Raw genomic sequence first — 21,912 nt, forward strand, 5'->3', positions numbered from 1 at the left:
TTAGTTGTCATATTGAATAACATAAACACAATTACACGTATATATTTGAATATCATTAATAAGTTAACAACTAAGTAAAATTAATACCAAGTGTGATGTGGTGATTATAAAATAAAGTGAGTGAGAAATGGTAAGTGAGAAATTTAGAGTGTTAAATGATGTATTGATTTGTATTTACTGGAGAATTTTTCTGTATGTTGTCTTTTCTGATATATTTCCCTTTGAATATCTATTTCTATACGGAACAAATGAATATTTCATTATAAACTTTATGTTTTTTCTTTATTCAATTGGTGTTTTGATCATTGATGACAATTATCAATCCCATTAAAATGATTATATCTATCTCTCCTCTTTCAATATCTTTTTCCTCCATCAAACACGTTCTTCACCAAATGCTGCTGTTGTTCATGTTGGAACTGAATCTCAACGAGAAACACCTGGAAGATTGGCTTTATTTGATGTGAACAGCCATCGCTTCGAATGGTGCGAATGGAATGATTCAAATGGATGAAGTGATTGGGATGGTGCGCTTTATGTTGCTTGCATTTATGCCAATCTCACAATCACTTCTTGTTCTTTCAACAAATGCTCAACAACAAATCATGGAGGAGCGATATTATACCAATACTTATTGCAAATCAGACTCTCAAAATCCAATTTCACAAACTGTTCAGCTGCTCATGGAGGAGCTGTTGAAATAGCATATCCACAATCCACTTCCGATCGGTCCTTCTCAGAAAATAGAGTTAAAAGTTGCTCAATTACTAACTGGTGCGGAACTGGTTGGTATTTTTTAATTTGTGCTTTTCCAGAAAACGGTCAATTCCTGTTCATTAAATGCGAGTTCATCTCAAATTCCGGTGGAGATTCTGCTGGTTCTTTAACATTTCGTTATCCTCCAAGCAACAAACCGAGTCAATTTTTGGTTGATGATTGTCAGTTCATTTGCAATAAATTGACAAGTTCACCAACTTCCAATGGTGGTGCGGCGTTGTGCTGCACAGCAACTTATTCCTGGATGAGTGGAATAAAATTCATCACATTTTGTTTCTTCGATGGCAACACTGCCAAAAATGACAGAGGAAATGATGTATTTTTCAGTGGTAATGCCATCACCCAATCTCCATTCCAGCAATGTGGCTCAACAACCCCAGCTAAAAGAGTGTGGAATAATGGACAAACAGACAATGAAACTTTCAATGGATGGCTCCCTCTCATAACAACTTTCAAAATCGTGTCAAATAATGGAACAAACACCGATCTCTGCGGAATCACACAACTCAGTCCATGCAAAACAATTGAATTCGCTCTTGTTCGCATGACAGATGAACTAGATGCCTCCCTCTCTCTTCTCGTCTCCACTTTCACTCCCACAAAGACTCTCACATTTCGTGCTCCAAATACAAAAATCACTGGAAATGGCACAACTGCCACCACCATCGCCTCCAGTGGCATTCCCCAACCACAAAACTCACATTCACAGTCATCACAATCAGCATCATCATTTTCTTCATTTTCATCATTTTCATCTGCATCTTCTTCACCAGATCCATCTGCCACTTCTGCCCTCTTCGCACAAGCACAGGGCTCCCTCACAGTCTCCGCCCTTGCCATCTCCCACAACTCCTCAAACCCCATCACTCCCATCCTCTTCCACCTCTCCGATAACTCCCCTTCCCTCAACCTCAACGCAACCATTATCACCGGAACAACCTCCAATTCAATAAAAACTCCCCTCTTCTTCCTCACTGCTGGCTCCCTCGCCCTCAACCACACAGCAATCACAAAACTCACCCTCAACAGCCAAAGCATCTTCCACCTCACCTCCCTCACATCTCCCCTCACCCTCAACTCCTCCAGCATCACCCACATCACCTCCACTGCCTCCCCCACCAGCTGTGTCCTCTCCTCTGCCACCTCCCCTGCCCTCTCCCTCTCCCTCACCAACTGCACCATCACCAACATCAACTTAGCTCCACAGCTATATCAACAGACTGCCACCAATGGCTGGTGCATCTCATTCGCCTCATCTGCCCCTGCCAACTCGTTTTCAGTGAGCAACACCATCTTCTCCACCTGCTCTGTGAGCGAGGATACAAGTTCTGGAGGAAGAGGCGGTGCTCTCATGATCGAGTACAAGGATAATCCACAAGTGTCAGCATCCTCCTTTTCCATCACCAATATCATGCTTTCAGGCAACAAGGCCAGTGTCGGAAGAGATATATTTTTTGTATGCGAATCATTTGTCGCTTCTGTAAAAGGCCCTTGTTCTCCTTCATGGGAAACATCACTCAGAAAGACAACTCGATTGTTGGACATGACAGAAGCAATTGTAATGCCGATTAATAAATCTTTATCAACGGGCATGCAGCTAACAATGAATATGTGGATGGTCATCTTGGTATCAAAGCAATGTATTGTTGGACATCAAAGATGCCCTGCAAGAGGACACACAATGCGATGGGTTTTCTGAAGAAGGTGCAGATTATAAGGCAGAAATCATTTCATGAGCTGGCTTGTCGGTGAATTTATGTGCAAACGAAGGCAAAGTCGAAGAAATTTGAAGAGAAGGCACAAACACAAAAAATAAGAAATTGACTCAAAAACACTTTTGATGGATTAATCATTACATGTCTACAGTAAATTCGGTTGTTTCATAGAAATTCTTTTTTAAAATGAATTTTCCTCCAAATCGCTTTCCTTCATCGTCTCATCTTTGATTGCTTGTTGAAGGCTCGTAGCATTGTAAAAATCTGAAGAAGAACATCATTTTAATCATTTATTCTGAGCGAGAAATGCTTCGATAATATGTTCGTTTCATCTGATCCTCTTTCAGCTTCCAAATGAAAATGGAAAAATCGTCCTCTTTTTCTGATTTTGCTTCGTCTTATCAGCTTTTTTCGACTCGAAATCACCTCTATTGCTATTTAAATTTGGCTACATTTTGTAATAGAATGAATATACGTTTTGTGCTTCCGAAAAGAAAATAAAAGACGAGGCTTATCCCTGAATTTGACGAAAGTTGAATGAAACGAATGCAAAAACATTTTTTGTTTCTAATCGAAGAAGAAGAAGAAGAAGAAGTCAATTTGAATGAAATGAATCGTCCAGATGGCTTTTTTTCTCATCAGAATAATGAATGAAAAATGAAATGAAGGCGCATTTGGTGAACGGTCGTTGAGATGAAGAAATATGAATGAAGCAATTTTCGGTTCAATTTGTCAATGCTTCTGATTGAATGCAACACGCACATGAGAAAGTCAATGGTCAAATCCAATATCAAGTGAGTGTAGACAACATTGAAAGCGTTGAAGATGTCGAGAGGAAGAAGAACATAAATAAGAAGTTGAAGATGGTACAGTTGGTGGGATAGGACAAAAAGCAGTGGCAATTAAAGAATTTGAAGAAGATGATGAAGGAAATGAGGAGGAGTAGGAGGAGGAAGGCGAAAAAAAAAAGACATCAGCTTTTCCAAGTAATGATGAGCGATTGAAAAAACTGAATGTGTTCTGAACGTGAATGTTCAACCAGCTCATTAGCTCAGACAAAAAGATTCGCTTCTGCCAAACACTCTCAACAAACACACCAAAATAACTGCTTTTTCTCTCTTTCAAGCTCATCTTAAGCATTGTCCGGTTATGTAACATGCAAAACAGATGGAGGAAGCCATGAATGAAGTCGTTGAAAGCAATCCAAACATGAATAATCTCAAAACTTCTTTCTCTTTTGAAAAAGGTTCAAAAGATTTCTCTCTTTCTTCGTGGCATTCCTGTTCATGGTCAATTTGCATTCACTAAAAGAACGTCATTAAAGAAAAATGAATGAAATAAAAAAGTCAAACCATCTTTTTTTTGGACTTGAAATATTTTTCCATCTACAATGGGTTAGTAATTACCGGTCCAACTGGTTTTCTTGTTCTTAGAATCCATTGTGAAGTTGGCTGTGATATCAGATGAAAACACATATTCTCCAAATTAACTCCTTTTCAAAACCCAATTCAACGACAAGTCTTTGCTGATGGCTTTCCAACTTGCTTCGTTCAAAAGGCAAATGAGATTGTAATTGAGGCCTGCTGAGTGTTTTGCTCAACTCGTTTCCTCCATTGTCCAACCCCCAATTCCCTTTCCTTTTCCACAAATAAAATCTTCCTCCCAATAAGCCCATGAAAAATAAGTCCCACCCAATAGAAATGCCAAGTGAGACACATTTCCCTCGAAATGAACAAGCGGTTCAATTCAATCTTTCTGAAATTCTCCTCGCTTTTTTTCTGCATCTTGCTTGAGTTATTTTTCATCAAAATATCGCAGCCAGCGTTATGCCATATGTTTTGTAATTTATTACCAAGTTCAAATCTCATATAATTTTACTCACCAATTCACTTTTCGCAAACAATATTGGAAAACAGCCACTCACTCCTCCATCTGCAAGCAAAATCCCTGTTCTTCTGCAGTGCTTTAATTCGCATGGGTGTATCCTTGGTCGTGCATCAAAGCAGCTCAAACATGCTCTGGCTGTTGCAAATCACCAATAAAAAATCTTCAATGATAAAATTATACGTTGGACACCCTTATTAATAAACAAAACAATAAATGAATGTTTTGCTGCCCTTCGTCTTGCCTGTTTTGAGGCAAAAGAATGAAAATGATGCAGGGGAATAAGTTCATGATTGTGCATGTTCAGGTATTTTAATCGATATTTTTGACTCTTTTGAAGCAGATGTTCCTCCAACATTCAGAAAAGGAATCAATTTTTTGCTTCAACTTGATTTTTCCGAATGCACAGCACCAGCAACAAATGTTTTATGGTGTGCACAGGGCATTATTGAATCACTATTCAGGCGATTTTATCTGTTCTTTTTTAATTATTTTGAAAAAAGAAATTATTTTTTGACTTTTGAAAGAGGCTTGGGAGATTGAACAATTTGAGTGAACTGGAGCAAAAATGGGAAAGCGAAGAAAAGGATGGAATTGGAAGATGTGAGATTTGAAGAGACGAGGCGATTTGTGGGGTGAGTGGTTGGAAAGAAAATGGAGAAAATGGCGGATGGAAAGGGATTGGGGTTGGGGGATGTGATTTTGGCATTGGAGCATTTGGTGGGATGCTTTGAAGAGCCAAAGGCCTTGAAGGATGATGACTTGTTATTTTTGTTCTTGACTGAGGAAAAGATACAAGAAAAAGAATTTTTACGAAAAGAAGAAGAACAAATAAGAAAAGGATGAAAGACTTCTGGGGGAATGTTTGCAATGGAACGTAATTCTGAATGGAGGCCTTTCAGTGGAATTGGTGTAGATTTGTGTGGCTTGCCTGCTGAAAGGTGTGTTGGAGAAAGAAGGAAAGGGAGGAGACTCAAAAAGAAGTTGAAATGAGTTTGCTTGGCTTGAGTCATTTTCACATAATATTCAAGTGTGACTTATTTTAATTTTCAATTTTTTATTTTTATTTTTATTTTTTGAAATGCATTTATTTTGAATAAGAGACAGACAACGAGTGATGTTTGAAGGAAGAAACAGGAAACATCAAGTGCAATCAGAAGCAGCACAATTTAAGGGGAATTGCGAATGGATGAGTTTTGGAGAAATTGATGAAGAGATTGATGAAGCGCAGAGAGATGGAAGAAGTGAGAGTGAATGAGCTGGGTTTTTGGGGAGAAGATTCAAAAGAAGTGGGAGAGATGGGAAAGGATGTGAGTTGGAAGAGAGAATATGATGAGAGAAGGGAGAGAATGATTGAACTCTGATGGGTGTGATTGAAAGAAGATGAAAAAGAGGAATTTGAAGAAATCAACATTTTCAGTTTCTGAGGGGAAAGAGGAGGCAACCACTCAAGAGCAGTCAATGAACAGTGGACATCCAATTCAATTGGTATGCATCAATCTGTTTGCCACATATTTTGTGATTATGTTTTTTTTTTTCCAATATGAAGTTCACTTATCAAATACAATATTTTTTCTCAATGACAGCATCACATGAAGCCTTTTCATCATTTTCTTCAGAAATATCATTCGATTTATTGCACATTTCTCTTTCACCTCATCTCTTTTTCTTCTTCTTCTTCATTCAACAAAAATGAAACTTTTCTTCAATTAAACAGCGCTTTCTCCAAGTATCTTAATTTTTTGATAAAATGACTTTTTTTCATCTTTCAACAGAACTGCTGTTTAAACTTATTCTCCTTCAACAGTGTCCATTGTTTTATAATAAATTGCTTGTATTGTTTTAAAACCATGATAGATAATTTCCAATTGTCAGATGAATTGATTATTTAACAAATAACAAAAAGTGATGAAATGTTCATATTGGCGAAAAATAAAAAAAGAAATTTTAATTGGAAAATATGTGAACTTCAAAAAAAAATATCAAAAACTAGAAAACAAATAATGAACGATGTTAGAATAATAACGAATAAATGAAATAAAAATTCGATGAAGAAGATGCAGTTTCAGATACATTTCTGAAAGGTGAATTGTTTCTATTTCTGGTCGTGCTGGTGAGCTTTTAACATGTCTGCGAGTCTTCTCCAAAAACTTCTCAAGCTCATTGATATTTTTCAAAACATTTTTCAATGGAAATAAATAATGTGAATATGGTTTATATTTTCAAAAATTGAATTGTTCAATTGTTAAAAAAACTCATATATAAATTGCACATATAACTTTTATGCATCGGAAAAATACAAAAGATAAGAAAAACATTGAATTTTCCCGAAAATGTGCGAAATATAAAGTCTCGATCACAAAAGTGGTCACTAATTTTTCTTCAGATTTTGCAATAAACAGACATAAAAAGATGTGGGGAAGCGAACTGTGTGGAAATCTGAGAAAAAATTAGTGACCACTTTTGTGATCGTCAGTCATTTAGAAAAACACTTTTATTAAGGTTCTCATCAGATTTGATCCATTGAATGATCGAAACTATAATTAAACTGAAAATTGAAATGACTGACGATCACAAAAGTGGTCACTAATTTTTTCTCAGATTTCCACACAGTTCGCTTCCCCACATCTTTTTATGTCTGTTTATTGCAAAATCTGAAGAAAAATTAGTGACCACTTTTGTGATCGAAATTTTCAATTTGATAATTTTTCATGAAGATTTTCGTTTTGTTAAATGTATTCGTTATTTATTTATTTTCTAACATATATTTGTTTATAATTTATTGTTATTATGTTATTTGCATCAGTTTTTGTTAGAAACATGTATGCGTTGATTTTTGTTTGAAGACAATTAATTGTGATATCAGTTTCTAATATTATTTCATTGTTTTGATATAATCACATAACATGAATGTTTATTTTTTTGAGTGAAACATAGTGTTTTTCACCGAAAAAGAAATGTAACTTTTGTTCCATAATAAATTCAGAAAAGAAAAAACAATGAATATTACCAAACCACAATCGACTCTTTATTCTCAATGCAAAGTTATTTGGAAAGAAATTGAACGAATTGGTGGAGATAACATGGATTCATTGCTTGTCTATCTTTTATACAACTACAGACAATCATCTTCAGTAATTAACGATTTACTGAAGTCTTTGAATGGTTTGGTTCTTAATATTTTTGTATTGTGTCAAAAAATGTCATTTTGACTTTCGATTATTTTTTTCTTTTTTATTTGATTATGATTTATATTTTTTTAACAGAATATCACATTAAGCTGCTGGAAGACCTGTCTGTGGTGTACAACAACGCTCCGTTGCGCACTCAGACAACAATGCTGCAAGCGCTGTCACGCAACACATCATTATCCGATTTACAAGACTATGGATATGATGTGACAGAAGGCAAATTTATTTATGCGAAACAAACATTAAAAAAAAACCAAGGATTTATTATTCCGCCTCAAAAACCTCATCTTCCCTCTTGCAGAAGTGGTTTGCAATTATTTAAATATTTTTTTTGAATAATTTTCTCTGTTTATTTTTAGGCTTAAATGAACAGGAATGGGAAAAAGGGCAACAACTGGATGTTAGCCCATTCCACTGAAGCCTCGACATCACTTCAGTCAGCAAAGAAAAAGCAGCGGGCTGAGCCGGACTATGCGAGATTTATTGATGAAGATGCCTGGGAAGAAGAAATAATCACAGAAAACTCTTCTTCAAAAAGAAAACAATCGTCTTCATCTTCTTCATCATCTCAGCAAAATAAAAAATCAAGTGTTATTTCAAAAAATAATTCTTCATCAACAAATTCTTCACCTTCTCAATCTATTGAGGCTCCAATCAACACTCCAATTATGAGAGAAATAAGATCAACAATAAGAAAAACAAATAAATCACATCAAAAACGTCACTCGTCTCCTTCTCCAATTCCAATACACAAATTCTTCAAAACAAAAAAACCATCAACATGTTCTTCTTCTTCTTCCTCTTCCTCTTCCTCTTCCTCTTCCTCTTCTTCTTCTTCTTCCTCCTCCTCCTCCTCCTCTTCCTCTTCTTATTCTTCCTCTTCTTCCTCTTCTTCCTCTTCTTCCTCTTCTTCCTCTTCTTCCTCTTCTTCCTCATCTTCATATTCTTCCTCTTCTTCAAAAAAGCAACAAAAAATAACAATCAATACTTCATTAACTGGCAATTATTCTTCAAATTTAAGAAATGAAAATGAATGGGTGAGCGAGCAATTGCTTGAATATGTCACTTCTCCCACTCTAATTCCTCCACAGGCATTTCAAGATCTTCTTTCTTCATTTTCAAAAGAGAACAACACTTATTCGTCTCCACACAGAACACATTCATATGAAAGTTATAATTCAAATCATGAAAACACTTCGAATATCATTTCAAATAATTACTCAATGGATCTTCATCTTTCAAATTGTTCATTTTCTCCATCAGCCTCTTTCAGTGTCGAAACCACTGCAATCTCCTCATCAAAAACTCAGAAAGGATTGAAAAATCTTGGAAACACTTGCTATCTTTCCTCTCTTCTTCAATGCATGTCTTCAATCACTTCACAAAAACAATCAATAATAAAAAACACATCCTTAAAAAACAATTTATCTTCTCGTGTATTGAGTGTTTGTGAACAACTTGCCAAAGATGGAATGGCAGTGCGTTCGTGGGTCCCATCTCTGATCAATAAATGGGAAGATTTCTGTAATTATGGAAGCAGACAGCAGCAAAACGTGGCTGAGGCATTTGACAATCATCACCAACTTCTTCAAAAAGATGAGTTGAAAAATAAGGACACCTTCAATCCTGTTTTAATCACTCATTTCAAATGCCAAAAATGACAAAAAATTTCATCACATTTCAACGAAGCTTGCAACAGTGTTGTCATCAATTCATCATCTCCTCATAATGGATTATCATATCTCTTCTCAACAGAGATATTGGATAAAAAGAATAGTTTATTTTGCGATGTATGTAAGGATAAATGCTGTGCTGCGAGATGGGAGGAAATGGCTGCATTTCCGGAGGTGCTAGCCCTCTGTCTTGAATGCACTGATTCTGCTAGTTCCGCGCCTTCGAGAACGCTGTTGGTTGAAACTGATCGCGTTAATCAGCGCTCGTTTTGCAAAGGTTTTGCAACAGAAAACATACAACATCTTCTAGAGAGCAATAAGGAAACGATCATTTATCATCTTTCAGGACAAATACTATTCAATCGTCTGGATCAAAGAAATGGACATTCCATTGCTATTGTTAAAAGGAAGACAAGAAGTGATGTATTGTGGAATATTTACAATGATGAAAGTGTTTCTGAATTTGATAATGATAATTGGAATTCATCATGTAAATATATTTACGCTCAGGGTTACACTCCTTCCCTTTCTTTCTACACAAAAGAAAAAACAAAACCCACATATTCCACTATTCAATTTGGTGGTTCATCTTCTTCTTTTGAAACATCGAATTTGTACACTTCAAATAGCTCATCATCATCATCATCATCCTCATCCTCATCATCCTCATTCATCACTCCACTTCATCCAACAACTTCCATTCCACATCTTTCTTCTTCAATCACATCTTCATATGGATTGGAAGCACTAAAAGAAAAAAGAAAGAAAACGGGCATCTTTTCTCCCAATGAAAAGAGATTAATCTTCAAGCCCAAGACGAAATTATGGAAAGAGTTTTCAGAAGAAACAAATATCAAAGTTTCTCTGTCACACTTCTACAAACTCACTTCCAACTTCTCAAAAGCGAAAAGGCGTACAGACCTTTGTGGAATGTGCGAGAAACTCAACTATTTGGAGAACAAACTAAAATCTTCACAAAACAAAAATGGACTTTCTTCTGCCGAGTTTCATACACTTAAACTTCTTCGTCAACATCGACTTGTTGCAGAAATGCAACGAAAACATTATCAATCGACTGTCGACAATCTAAAAGAGGGAGAAGCTGTCTTCGTCTTCGACTTCAAAGAGAAATGGAAACTCCCCATCAGAAAGAACCAACTTCAACAAGAGTTCTTCAACTATCAACAAGTCTCCCAATTCACAATCATCTCACTTCAAAAAATAAACAATCAACTTGTCAAACGAACTTTCAACTTCTTCTCCGACTGCCTCTCAAATGATCACAGATTTGTCGTTGAGTGTCTGGAAACTGTGATCAAAAGACACTTCTTCTCAGACACTCACACTTTTAAGTTCTTCTGCTATTCGGGACCTCACAACCGTAATCGCTTCCTTCTTCACTTCATCCTCTCTAAACAATCTTAACTTCTCAAAAAGAAAAATACACAACTCAACTTCTTCGCTGAGCATCATGGAAAAAATATCTGTGATAGTGAATTTGGTGCGTTAGTGAATGCAATCGACAACAATCTTTCGATAGAACACATCACTACACTTCATGATTTGATCGACTTCTTTGAAAACAATATGAACACTTCAACATCAGCTTCTTCAACTTCTCAATCAAACATTTTCTCAACATCATCATCAAACTCTTCACCATCTTCAACATCTGTCAATAACTTTGAGCATGAGAGATACTTTGAAGAGTATGTACCATCTCAACAAATCTCATGGCCATCATTGTCAGTCCCTCACATGAAGGACTACTTGTATTTTGAGCGCAAGGGCTCATTTGTCTGCGCTTCAGCTGTTGGATATCTTCCTCAACGCTCTCTGGTTGCCCTCGAATCTTCGACAATGAAAGAAAAAGTTCAACGTTCAAGAAAGACCTTCAACTCTGGTAACACATCATCTAACTCTTCTCTTCTTTCTCAATCTTCTCAAGATCTTCTTTCAAGGAGATTTGAGCTTCTTCTTGACTCTTCATCTTTAAATGAATCTCAAAATTGTATTAATGGTGTCCCCTATTAAGAAACTAGTTGTTGTGTATGCTTAGCTGGCACTCTATCGGAAGGGTGCTGGACATGACTGTTCGTATTAGATACTGCAGCCTTCGGGCTGCTTTATCCGGACCTGGATACGACGAACAGCCTCCCAGGTGCACAACAGTTAGAATCCGATTGTTTTCTTGTGCTTTTTGTCCCTATAATGTCCCTGTAATTAAATTGGTTATTGTCCCTATCATTATTGTATATATCGAGATTCATTTATAGAGAGAGTTGTGAAGGAATTCATTGATCTTTGGGTGAGGTTTTTGGAAGGGAGAGTAGTTTAGAGTGTGAAGTGATGTTTTATCACTGTGTCTATCTTTTTTCTATGTTGAATTTGATCTTTTTGAGTCAAAGGAAGAGAAATATCAGAAAGTGTAGAGTGGATGGAAAACAGAAAGAATATTGAAAAGATAGTTTTTGAACTTTTTATATAAGTTTTCTTTTTTGTTTGGAATTGTCTATGATACCATGAATTTGTAGAAATAGTGCTATTTCTTCTTATATTTTTATTGTTCAAAATTGTTGACATTTTGTTGACATTTGGTGATAGTTATATGATTATGTGATAGAATTCTGTTTTCTTGAAAGTTGCAGAATCTGATAAAATATTTCTGACTGTTTTCAATTTTTTTAATGATTACTATCATGAAGTTCTTTTTGTTTTTTTATGTCATTTTGATTGTTGAACAATTGTTATTTTTTTATGTATTTTTTATTCATTTCACAAAGTTCATTTTTCCAAAATTTTGCAAAAAACAAAAACTGAACATATCAAACAAAATAATAAAAAATTGACTGCAAATATAATTGAATATATATATAAATATATATTACAATATTAAATACAAAAACCAACAAAAAATTAACGTTTCATGATAATATGTCAATTAGTGAATCTCGATCACAAAAGTGGTCACTAATTTTTCTTCAGATTTTGCAATAAACAGACATAAAAAGATGTGGGGAAGCGAACTGTGTGGAAATCTGAGAAAAAATTAGTGACCACTTTTGTGATCGTCAGTCATTTCAATTTTCAGTTTAATTATAGTTTCGATCATTCAATGGATCAAATCTGATGAGAACCTTAATAAAAGTGTTTTTCTAAATGACTGACGATCACAAAAGTGGTCACTAATTTTTTCTCAGATTTCCACACAGTTCGCTTCCCCACATCTTTTTATGTCTGTTTATTGCAAAATCTGAAGAAAAATTAGTGACCACTTTTGTGATCGAGACTTTATATTTCGCACATTTTCGGGAAAATTCAATGTTTTTCTTATCTTTTGTATTTTTCCGATGCATAAAAGTTATATGTGCAATTTATATATGAGTTTTTTTAACAATTGAACAATTCAATTTTTGAAAATATAAACCATATTCACATTATTTATTTCCATTGAAAAAAAGCTTCGAATAACTGCTGTCTGAATGAAAATTTCCTATGAAGACGGACAAGTTCGTGAATTGATTATCAGCATAAATGTGAGGAGTAATATGGCATCATTCAGAAACACGTTTGATACTGCTTGCTTTTCAACGTCGAGTTTTAATTCAAAGGACCGCTGTCATTTTCTGATGGGACAATTATCTTATTTCAAATTCAAAATAATGGACATTTAAAGCTAATGACGGTTGTCAAATATCAAATGGAATTTGCGTCTTTAAGCTCTTCTTCTTTTTGTTGTTAAATGAAAGATGGAAGTGCTTTAGTATTTTAATTTGAATAAAGATGAGGATGTGAGTGAGCAAAGCAAGGAAGAGAAGAAAGGAAAATTAGAGGAATGTGGAAGCTTGAAGAAAAAGAAAAAAAGAAGAGGAAGAGTTGGATGAGCTAATGATTTGTCATCAGGAGGGTTGTCAATTTCATTGAAAAGCACGAGCGGAAAAGAAACATGTTTGAGAGTGATGGAAGTTGAACAACAACATCTGCAAATGCAGATGAGAAATTTGAATCGAATAACAAGCTCATTTTGAAAATAAGTACCATTACAAAGTTCTCAAGCCTGCGCTGTTTTTCGCATTGTCTGGGCGGATGCAACAGAAGTGAGTGAAGCTGCCTCGTGATGTTATACTTGATCTGTTACACATGAACAGATATTGACGAAGGTGGTGGAAGCAGCAGAGGAGGAAAAGGGGTAGATGGAAATATCAGCAGGATCAATCGGTCTGCGTTCGATACTTCACTATCTGCGTCGAGTGGGATAAACATTCTGGAGAAGAAGATCATAAAGCCCAAGGGGATTGCGAATGAAAAGCAGACGCAGTGCGTTTCACATGAGAAGAAGTTTGGAGAAGAGGAATATTTGGATGCGCTCAGTGTAGAAATCTTCGAAAGGCTGGCTAAAGAATCCTTCTGTCTTTGGTGCAACTTGGCTTTTTTCATACAAGATTGACAAGATTTTCAAAGAATAGAGAAATTTGGAAAGCAGAAAAGAATAAGGTGGAGGAGATTCTGATTTCAGATTGAGAAAAGAACAGAATTCCAAACAGATCGACTTTAGCAATAGCGAAGATCTGAAGCGATGTGGTGTGTTGAAATTTTTTTTTATAAAAACAAAGAATTATTATTATCATTATTATTTTATTGGTTTTGATATAATTTTTATATTCTTATATAAATTTTGAACTATTAGCTTTGAATTTTCTCTTTTTTTCCAGTGAAATGTAATTTTTTTGAAGGATTTATGTGTTGATTTCTATTGTCATTTTGTAAATGTGCTAATTGATAATCTGCAGCGAATCGCTCACTGAACAACTTTTGTGGAGAAATCACTGAGGCGCTTTATCTTTCCAGTCTGTTTGGACTCACACAATCAGCAACCAAAAAGTTCTGTGCAAGAAGCGATGAAAGAGCAATTTTTCATTTAATAAGGTTTGCACTCTTTTTCGATAATTGTTATAATTGTTTTAATCATATTTCTTATTTTTCTTTTTTAACTTATTCAAACTCTAATTTTTGTTTATTCAATCAATTAATACAAAAACATATGAACCATCTCTTTTTTTGTAATAATTTCATTCATCTTCTTCAAAGCGTGTGCAATGGGTCTCCTCCACGATCACCTACTACCGTTTGTGTCAGCATTGGAGTCAGAGCTGATGAAAAAGACTGAACTGGGAACCATCTACCCCACCCTTGTTATTGCCTTTGTTGTCCCTGTGATACCGCTGACTGCCTCCTCTCCACATAGCCAGTATTCCTCTCCTCCAGGCTACTCGATATTTCTTCTCTTCATCCCCATTGCCTTCTTCATCTTCTTTTTTCTCAGATCAGCTATTCACCAATAGCTTCATCTCCACCTTGTTCGAGTTAGTAAAGCGCCCTTCATCCAAAGAAAACATCCTTTCATATTTCAAACAAAAGACCCCCTCCTCTTCAACTTCACCTCCAATTATCATCTGAATATATTTCTTCTCCATCACCCTCCAGATTTCCTTCTCATCTTCCTCTCAACAGTTCCATTTGGTATCGATACTTTGTATTAGCTCCCACTAAATGCGATCTTGCTTATAACAATCTTTTTTAATGGTACTTCTTTTTTGTGCAACATCACAAGCACATCAAGAGCTTCCACGATCCATCAATATGTGGATTCTTGCAGATATTACACGTCTTTAAGTTCATAACAACGTTCTTCTTCTTTTTTGATGATTCTCCTCCTGCAAAAGGGACATCAACGAACTGATCGCTCTATTCTGCACATCGTATTCAATCACTTTCACATCTGAAGCCCGCTCCCCAATCAAAAAAGTTGTCTCTTTCAAACTTATTACTCAATTTGCACCACTACTGCTGGACATTTCAAGAACAGGTATTTATTAACAAAAATACAACAGACAAAAAAATGGAGTCTTTTGTATCATTTTTCTTCCATGGCAAACAACGACGTCGGATGACGTGTTGAAGAAATTTATGTTCCCATACGAAAAATTCATTGATGACTTGGCGGTTGGATAATGAAAGATAATGCCAGAGAATGAGAGAAAGAATGAGAGAGAAAAAGTGAAACGGAAAGAAAAGAAATTGAGAAGACTGAAGATGAAGACAAAGAGATGTTTACGAAGCAATGCAGATAAAATACCATTTTCTTCTTCTTCTTCTTCTTCTTCTTCTTTGTCTTCTTCTTCTTTTGATTCTTCAACATCGTCGTCAAAAATAGCAGAAGTCAAATTCCACAAGAAAGAAAACAGAGAAAACGATTCATCTTCATCTTCATCTTCATGCGAACAGTCAGAGTGAATTCTTCACAAGAAAAAGCTGAAAAAGCAGAAATCAACGAAATCATCGAAGAGATCAAAAGTAAACATGCACCGCGTCTGCATCTTCCTGTGATCCTTCCCCCATAAGAAGCAACTCTTCAGAATCCGTCTTATGTGCCTCGAAGACAAAGACAGAGAAAAAGCAATCAAAATTCAAAGCAAACATTTTTGACTAATTCAACTGCTGGCATTGGCACAGGAACAGGAACATCTCCTTCTTCATTGCCCAATGTGTTTTTTCTTTCTCTTCCTCAGTAATCTCCTTCACCCTCTCCTTCATCTTCCTCTTCTTCCTCTTCCTCTTCCTCATCTGTTCCAACAGTAACTGACCTTTCTCTCCACCCCAAACCACCTCATCGTTCTGAGATTGCCATGGCTCGCCGCATAAGAGCTATGCGCCCGATGCTCTGCCTACGCTATCTCAACCGATGTGCACAAGTGGATTCAGCATCAATCTCATCGCGCGCTTCTCATTCTTCTTCCTCCTCGTTTCTTCTCTCTTCTAGAAACAAATTCCTGACATAAAAAGAGCAGCAGATGAGGAGGATGAGGCAGCAGTTCGGAAGAAGAAGGAAAAGACAATATTTTGTTCCACCTCCCGACATGTTTGATGCGATACAACTGTTTGCGAAGTTTCGGACGGTAAAGTGGTTTGTTGAGAATCTGGAGAAGAGGAAGAGAGAAAGAGAGAGAGCGAAGGAAAGAGAGAGAGAAACAAGGAACGAGAGAAGAGAGGAAAGAAGAATTAGAGAACTGATAAAGATGAGGAAGGCATTGAAGCTCGAAAATGACAGAGATAACAATGATGATGAAAATGAAAATAAAGTGAAAGCAGAAGAAAACGAGAGTTTATCATTGATTAGAAAAGATTCTTGGAAGGAACCGAAGTGAAATGAAGAAAGCGAATGCCTTTACGACAGCTCCATAGTCAGAGATGAAGAAGAGCGAAGAGGGAAGAGACGTAAACAGAGAGAGAGAAACAGAGGTTGATGCGAAGGAATTACCAAGCGCTTGAGCTTCAACGTGATTCTGTTGTGAATGAAGTGCTTTTGATGGTCAGACCAAACCTGCTGCTTTCTCCAGCGCCGATTGTCGAGTCGATAAAAAGACCAGGAATGAGCGTGAATGCTGCAAAAAGTGAAGGAGATGATAAAGAAGGTGAGAAGGAAGAGAAAGAAACAACAAATTCTGGAAATGGAAACGGAAACAGGGAAGAAGTTGAAGGCAATGCAGATGAAGGAAAAGATGAAAATCAAAAAGTGATTTTGGAGGATTCAATGAACAACCCCAAAGAAGCTGCTTCAAAAGCAAAGAAAATAAAACAGAAGCAGAAAAGAATACAAACACAAAAGAGTCTATTCAAAATAACAAAAAAGGCGAAACGAATTATAATGAGCCAAAACCAGAGCCTCTTTCATTGCAAAAGCATCAAAAACAACTTCCTCTCTCCCACCTTCACCTTCTCCACAGCCTAAACAATATCCTTCAGGAAGAGGCGCCTTTGGAACGATGCACTTTACACGAGGGAAGTGTATGGACGGAGGATGGAGAGGAGTTGGAGGGAGAGCTTTGATTGCGTACAGCCAAGAGATGGAGATGGGAAGAGGAGCTGTTGGTACACCTACAACTCCGCTGTCACCTGTTGTTGTTGGAGAAGGAGGAGAAGTGGTGATGTTGGCCGTGATGGGGATGAAGGATTTGAACAAAGAAATGGCAAAGGCGATGCAAGATGAGTTTCACAATGAGAAAGGGAAAGTGTACGATGAAGAAGCGAAGATCATATTCGGTTCATTGGAATCTGATGATCAGAGAGAAAAACTGCTTCGGCTGATGAAACAACAGGAAATACAGAAAAAGAGGAATGAGAAAGAAGAGAAAGAGAGGAGGAGAAAGAAGAAAAAGACAAAAATCTGTAAAGAAGAATCAAAGGAATACTGCAACCTTACATTGAGACAGGCACGCCAACCAACAAGAAGGAGAACAAAATGGCAAGTGAGGCGCAAAAAGAGGCGAAAGAAAGCCAAACGCCAATTTTGACAAGAGAGCGGAAATTGGACTGCATACTGAATGATTTAGCTTATTATGACTTTGAAGATTTGAGCGATGAATTGGATGTGCCCTGCCGTTATGTGCGTATCAAAAGCGAGGAAAACGGGCAATTTGTGTGGAAGTTACAGGAAGTGTCTGTGTAAGCGGCAGTCGACGCGAGACAGTCAAGAACGCGGTTGGATCTGATGAGCGCACTGAAAAGCGGGCTGAGGCAGAGCCGAGCGGAGTTGAGAAGAGGAAACAGAAGAAACGCACAGAAAGGGAAAGAAATGAGCAAGGAAAGGATCGCCTCTGCTGTTTCAGAAGGAGAAAGGGATAAGAACATTCAGTCAGAGCCGCATGCCTGGGAGAAGAGATGAGCTTTCATTCTCATAATTAGCGTCTTTCTCCGAGTCGCAGAATTCAATGGTGATGGATTTGATGAAGAAATATTCTGCACTCAATTTGATTGCGCCTTTTGATTCAGCTGCTGATCTTGCTGTAAATGCAAACATTGCTCTTCATCCTCTTTCTCATTGAACTTCATCACTTGTCAATTCGTCCTTGTTTATGAACATCAAACAGCAATCTTCTCCTTCTCTCAGAACATCTTTATCTCCTTCACTGCAATTCCAAGCTAAACTTCTATCTTCTGCTAGTCCTGCTGATCCTGGTTCACTTTCTCCACTTTCACTATCAGCTCTATCTTCGTCTCCTTCTCTTTCATTCAATCGCCCTCATATTGAACAGATATTTTCGCCTTCAACATCAAATTGAAAATACAAAAAGATATTATTTTCTCTCACAGAGTATAAACCAAAATAAAAACACCTATTAAGCGAACGCAATTCTGATCGGTCAAAATCGGAGCAGAAGGTACAAAGCAGAAAACAGAGATCGAATCTGACTTTTTTTCATTTGGAAGATGAAAGAATTACATGAAACAGAAAGAACAAAGTGGGAAAAGATATTTTTTAGCAAACAGTTGCAGGGATGATTTTTGAGAGATTTCACAAGGTCACATGCCTTCAATAAGTCGCTGAAGATGAAATGGGAGAGGAAATATTAAAGAGATATAAATTTTTGAGTGGATGTCAAGGGTTTTTAAAAGCAAGTGATGGAACATGCACCAATTGAAAAAGCTATGATAGCTTATAATTTTTTTATGATATGGGTATTTTTTTTTGAAAAGTCACAAAATATTAATTGATCTGAAAATCAGATCACAAATGATCAGAAAATGTTGATCATTCCGTTACCATCATTTATTGCTGAATGTTATTCTTTCCAGTTTTGTCACCTTATCCCCGAATATTGCGGTTCATTAAAACAGATTTCATACATTATTTTCACTGTCAAATCATATAAATGTTATTAAATATTGCTTTTTCTTGTTTTTTGTAGCAACTTAATAATTTGTTCATATCTCTTTGTTTTCATTTCAACTGTTCAAGTCTACGTTTTGATTTTGCGAATGGAGACTTCTTTTTCAGTATTTTCCTATATTGAAAGATAAATAGATTTTAACTTGCTTTAATTTGAATATTTTATCAGAAATTATTAAAAAAGAAAATTTCATCGATACTGTCCTCGTTGCAATTAACAGAAATTCAAAAAATTGTTAATACAGAGCAGTTATTAATGTTATTGTAAAAAATTGAAGTTAGATATGTTAATTTTCAAAATAAATCACCATTTATAACAAACTATAAAAAACAATCTTTTCTCTTATTTTGATTCATACAGTTTGTATCATCAAATTTCTTTCACCTCAGAATGTGCCTTTTCCTTCTCCCTTCCATTTTATATTGACACATTATATAAAAATATCTTGCCACTATCTTTTCAAATAGCATAAAATAAGTAGGTTTTTTCTGCTGGTCGACAATTCTGATGCAAATGTGAATGCTATCAGCTCTTCGGGTGGAACTTCTGGCTGACATTATAGGAAATGTCTCATCAAACTTCTTGTTGCGCAGCCAGTTAAGCAGTCGTCTCTTCGATCAGCTCCTTCGTCTTCTTCAATTTCATAAATTGGATCAGCACTCCGATCAACTTCGCAATTCCGGAGGAGGAGAAGCACAGAGAAAAAAGCGGCAGGAGATGATCAGCCATCATCTTCGTCATCAGCACATTTGATTGACCCTTCGGATGCATCGGAGGTGGCGGCATCATACACGTCGGCAGCTGGGGTGTATGAAAATCACAAGAAGTCGTTGCTGAGAGAGCATCAGACTCCTTGAGGGATATGCTGTTATGTGTCAGGCGGTGTTGCGTGGGGGTGTTGTGTGTGCGTACGATGTCGCGCTTTTGGAGATGCTTTCGGTTCCGCTGATGGCGCCACTTCCATCGCTTGCAGCTTCGGTGAACACGAAGTCGGGGAGCAAGCGGATCTTTGCGGCAGCAGATGTGATTGCGTTCCCGTCGATCTACGATCTGTTTGACCCGTCGCTGCTTCCGTCGGCGATAGCGCGTCTGGTGTCGCGATCGCCGCAGTTGAGGCGTGTGGAGATGAAGTTTGAAAACAAAGTAATAAATGTGCAAAGTTGGAGAAATTGCGGAGAAGGAATTGGAGGAAGAGGGAGGATGAGAATGGAAGATGTGTTCTGTCACCTGCAGCGATTGAGCTAGCGGTGCTGGAGGAGCACGAAGAGGCGAGGAAGGAGAAAGGGGGACAAAGAGGGAGAAGAAAAGGGAGAAGAAGATGGAGGGAGAGAGGTGTTGAAGAATAAAATAAGCAAAAAGAGACCAAGATGTAGATGGAGAAGAGGCATGCAGAGTTCTTCATGCTTCTGTATAAGATCCGAGACACGAGACTATTTCGAATCCGATGATGGAAACGCAGATGCAATTATGTTTCCAGTGTTTCAACTGAATAATTGAAGCGGAGGAGCAGCTTATCGGAAAAAGACGATGAAGATGGGATCTGATGTGATATGCTGGGGAGATCCATCGATTTCATCACAGAAACATTCTCATCATCATTTTGTGGGGCTTGTTGAAGCGATGCGAATGATGAAATGGAACCTTTTTTCTTTCTGAACTTTTAGCTGCCAATGCAGCCATAGCTGTAGCTGCGGATCTTTTTAGATGTATTCTAGTTGTCTGTGTTCCGTCTTCCATCATTTGATTCGGTGCTGGGGATGTGAGTCATCGTTACTACTTTCACACGATGCACTTGAGCCAACCGGATGAATACAATGTGGCTGACTGGAAAGTGCTTCAGATGCAGTTTGATTTCAGAGCGATTTGATTAGGCAAAGAGTTGGAGCTCGATGAAACGGTCTGAAAGAAATTTTCGAAGGAATCGTAGGTGAAGTCGTACAGGTAAAATTGAGGTTGGACTGAAGCTGAGAGTGAAGGTTTTGAGAAATAGGAGGTGGAGAAGAAAAGATGTGTTGTAGGCATTGTTTCGGATGAAGTGTATGCTGGCATATCTGGTGGAGCTGTTAGGGCTGCAGATGAATTGAAATTAAGTGGAAGATGCGATATGATTTTGGCTGCCACTTGAGGACGGCAGCGCGTGATGCAATTCGCAAAGCGATAAATTGACAGATGAAGATGTTGAAAAAGCATACGTCTTGTCATGCTTCATCAACATCTTCTGCTTCTGCTTCTTCAGCACAACACAAACAGGTTCCGAGTGAGAAAGCCTTTGAGTGTGCATTTGAAGAGATAGATCATTCAATTTATCTATCCACATTTTCATCAGCTTTGCCATTTTCATCACATAAATCTTCTTTTTCTTATTCTTCCTCTTCTTCCAATCTTACCGATTCTGATTTTTGCTTATTCTTTGAGAAATAAATTGTATTTTTTTCTGCATTTCCTTCCGTTCCGTCAATTATCCTTTTTTCATCTTCCATTTCCTGTTTATTATCACCTTCATTTTCTTTCATAGTACTTATCGCTCTAAGCAAGCATTTCAATAATCTTGATACGTGTTGTCTTCTTTTAACATATTTCATTTCAAATGAAGGAAAAAGAGAATAAGAAGAGGAAGAATTAATAAAAGAAGAAGAAGAAGAAGCTCTTAGCGATGAAGCAACATTTCCTGTGTTCAACATGCAAGACGAGCGTCTGACAATCGACTGAATTTCTTCAAACAGCTTGTTCCCTCTGGGAACTATTCATTTGGAAAAATAATACACAGTATTCGTCTTCTCTTTTGGCTTTCTTCTTCGATTTCTTCTTTTTGTCAGGCATTTTTTTGTGGAAGATATCCAAAAAGAGCATTTGAAGTACCTTCAGAGCAGTTTGACCAAAAGATCACGTTAATTGAGATTGAAAGTTATTTCATTCTGTGCAAAATTGAATCCTTCTGATGCGA

The 21,912-nt window shown here is 36.9% G+C and overlaps 8 protein-coding genes across 8 annotated transcripts; 7 read left to right on the top strand and 1 right to left on the bottom strand.

Annotated features, from left to right (window-relative positions):
• Window positions 1-1,011: 1,011 nt before the first annotated feature.
• MONOS_12449 (uncharacterized protein) lies at window positions 1,012-2,400 on the bottom strand (the record flags this gene model as incomplete). Its single annotated transcript, XM_067865067.1, has 2 exons — window positions 1,012-1,950; window positions 1,999-2,400. The coding sequence occupies 2 exons, from the start codon at window positions 2,398-2,400 to the stop codon at window positions 1,012-1,014; spliced, it is 1,341 nt and encodes a 446-aa protein (XP_067723558.1).
• Window positions 2,401-5,237: 2,837 nt separating this feature from the next.
• MONOS_17888 (uncharacterized protein) lies at window positions 5,238-6,072 on the top strand (the record flags this gene model as incomplete). The annotated part of the gene is made up of 4 exons (XM_067870852.1): window positions 5,238-5,317; window positions 5,478-5,620; window positions 5,797-5,864; window positions 5,926-6,072. The coding sequence occupies 4 exons, from the start codon at window positions 5,238-5,240 to the stop codon at window positions 6,070-6,072; spliced, it is 438 nt and encodes a 145-aa protein (XP_067723559.1).
• Window positions 6,073-7,375: 1,303 nt separating this feature from the next.
• MONOS_12448 (uncharacterized protein) lies at window positions 7,376-9,228 on the top strand (the record flags this gene model as incomplete). The annotated part of the gene is made up of 3 exons (XM_067865066.1): window positions 7,376-7,541; window positions 7,643-7,873; window positions 7,973-9,228. 3 exons carry the CDS (start codon window positions 7,376-7,378, stop codon window positions 9,226-9,228), a joined length of 1,653 nt encoding a protein of 550 aa, XP_067723560.1.
• Window positions 9,229-10,827: 1,599 nt separating this feature from the next.
• MONOS_12447 (uncharacterized protein) lies at window positions 10,828-11,274 on the top strand (the record flags this gene model as incomplete). The annotated part of the gene is made up of 1 exon (XM_067865065.1): window positions 10,828-11,274. The coding sequence occupies one exon, from the start codon at window positions 10,828-10,830 to the stop codon at window positions 11,272-11,274; it is 447 nt and encodes a 148-aa protein (XP_067723561.1).
• Window positions 11,275-13,816: 2,542 nt separating this feature from the next.
• On the top strand, window positions 13,817-14,407 carry MONOS_12446 (uncharacterized protein; the record flags this gene model as incomplete). The annotated part of the gene is made up of 3 exons (XM_067865064.1): window positions 13,817-13,823; window positions 14,031-14,166; window positions 14,329-14,407. 3 exons carry the CDS (start codon window positions 13,817-13,819, stop codon window positions 14,405-14,407), a joined length of 222 nt encoding a protein of 73 aa, XP_067723562.1.
• Window positions 14,408-15,261: 854 nt separating this feature from the next.
• On the top strand, window positions 15,262-15,534 carry MONOS_12445 (uncharacterized protein; the record flags this gene model as incomplete). Its single annotated transcript, XM_067865063.1, has 1 exon — window positions 15,262-15,534. The coding sequence occupies one exon, from the start codon at window positions 15,262-15,264 to the stop codon at window positions 15,532-15,534; it is 273 nt and encodes a 90-aa protein (XP_067723563.1).
• A 1,553-nt stretch (window positions 15,535-17,087) lies between these two features.
• MONOS_12444 (uncharacterized protein) lies at window positions 17,088-17,591 on the top strand (the record flags this gene model as incomplete). The annotated part of the gene is made up of 1 exon (XM_067865062.1): window positions 17,088-17,591. One exon carries the CDS (start codon window positions 17,088-17,090, stop codon window positions 17,589-17,591), a length of 504 nt encoding a protein of 167 aa, XP_067723564.1.
• A 2,247-nt stretch (window positions 17,592-19,838) lies between these two features.
• MONOS_12443 (uncharacterized protein) lies at window positions 19,839-20,213 on the top strand (the record flags this gene model as incomplete). Its single annotated transcript, XM_067865061.1, has 1 exon — window positions 19,839-20,213. The coding sequence occupies one exon, from the start codon at window positions 19,839-19,841 to the stop codon at window positions 20,211-20,213; it is 375 nt and encodes a 124-aa protein (XP_067723565.1).
• Window positions 20,214-21,912: the final 1,699 nt, after the last annotated feature.

The sequence above is a fragment of the Monocercomonoides exilis genome, assembly GCF_001643675.1.
Source record: "Monocercomonoides exilis strain PA203 chromosome Unknown scaffold36-1065637, whole genome shotgun sequence".
NCBI lineage: Eukaryota > Preaxostyla > Oxymonadida > Polymastigidae > Monocercomonoides > Monocercomonoides exilis.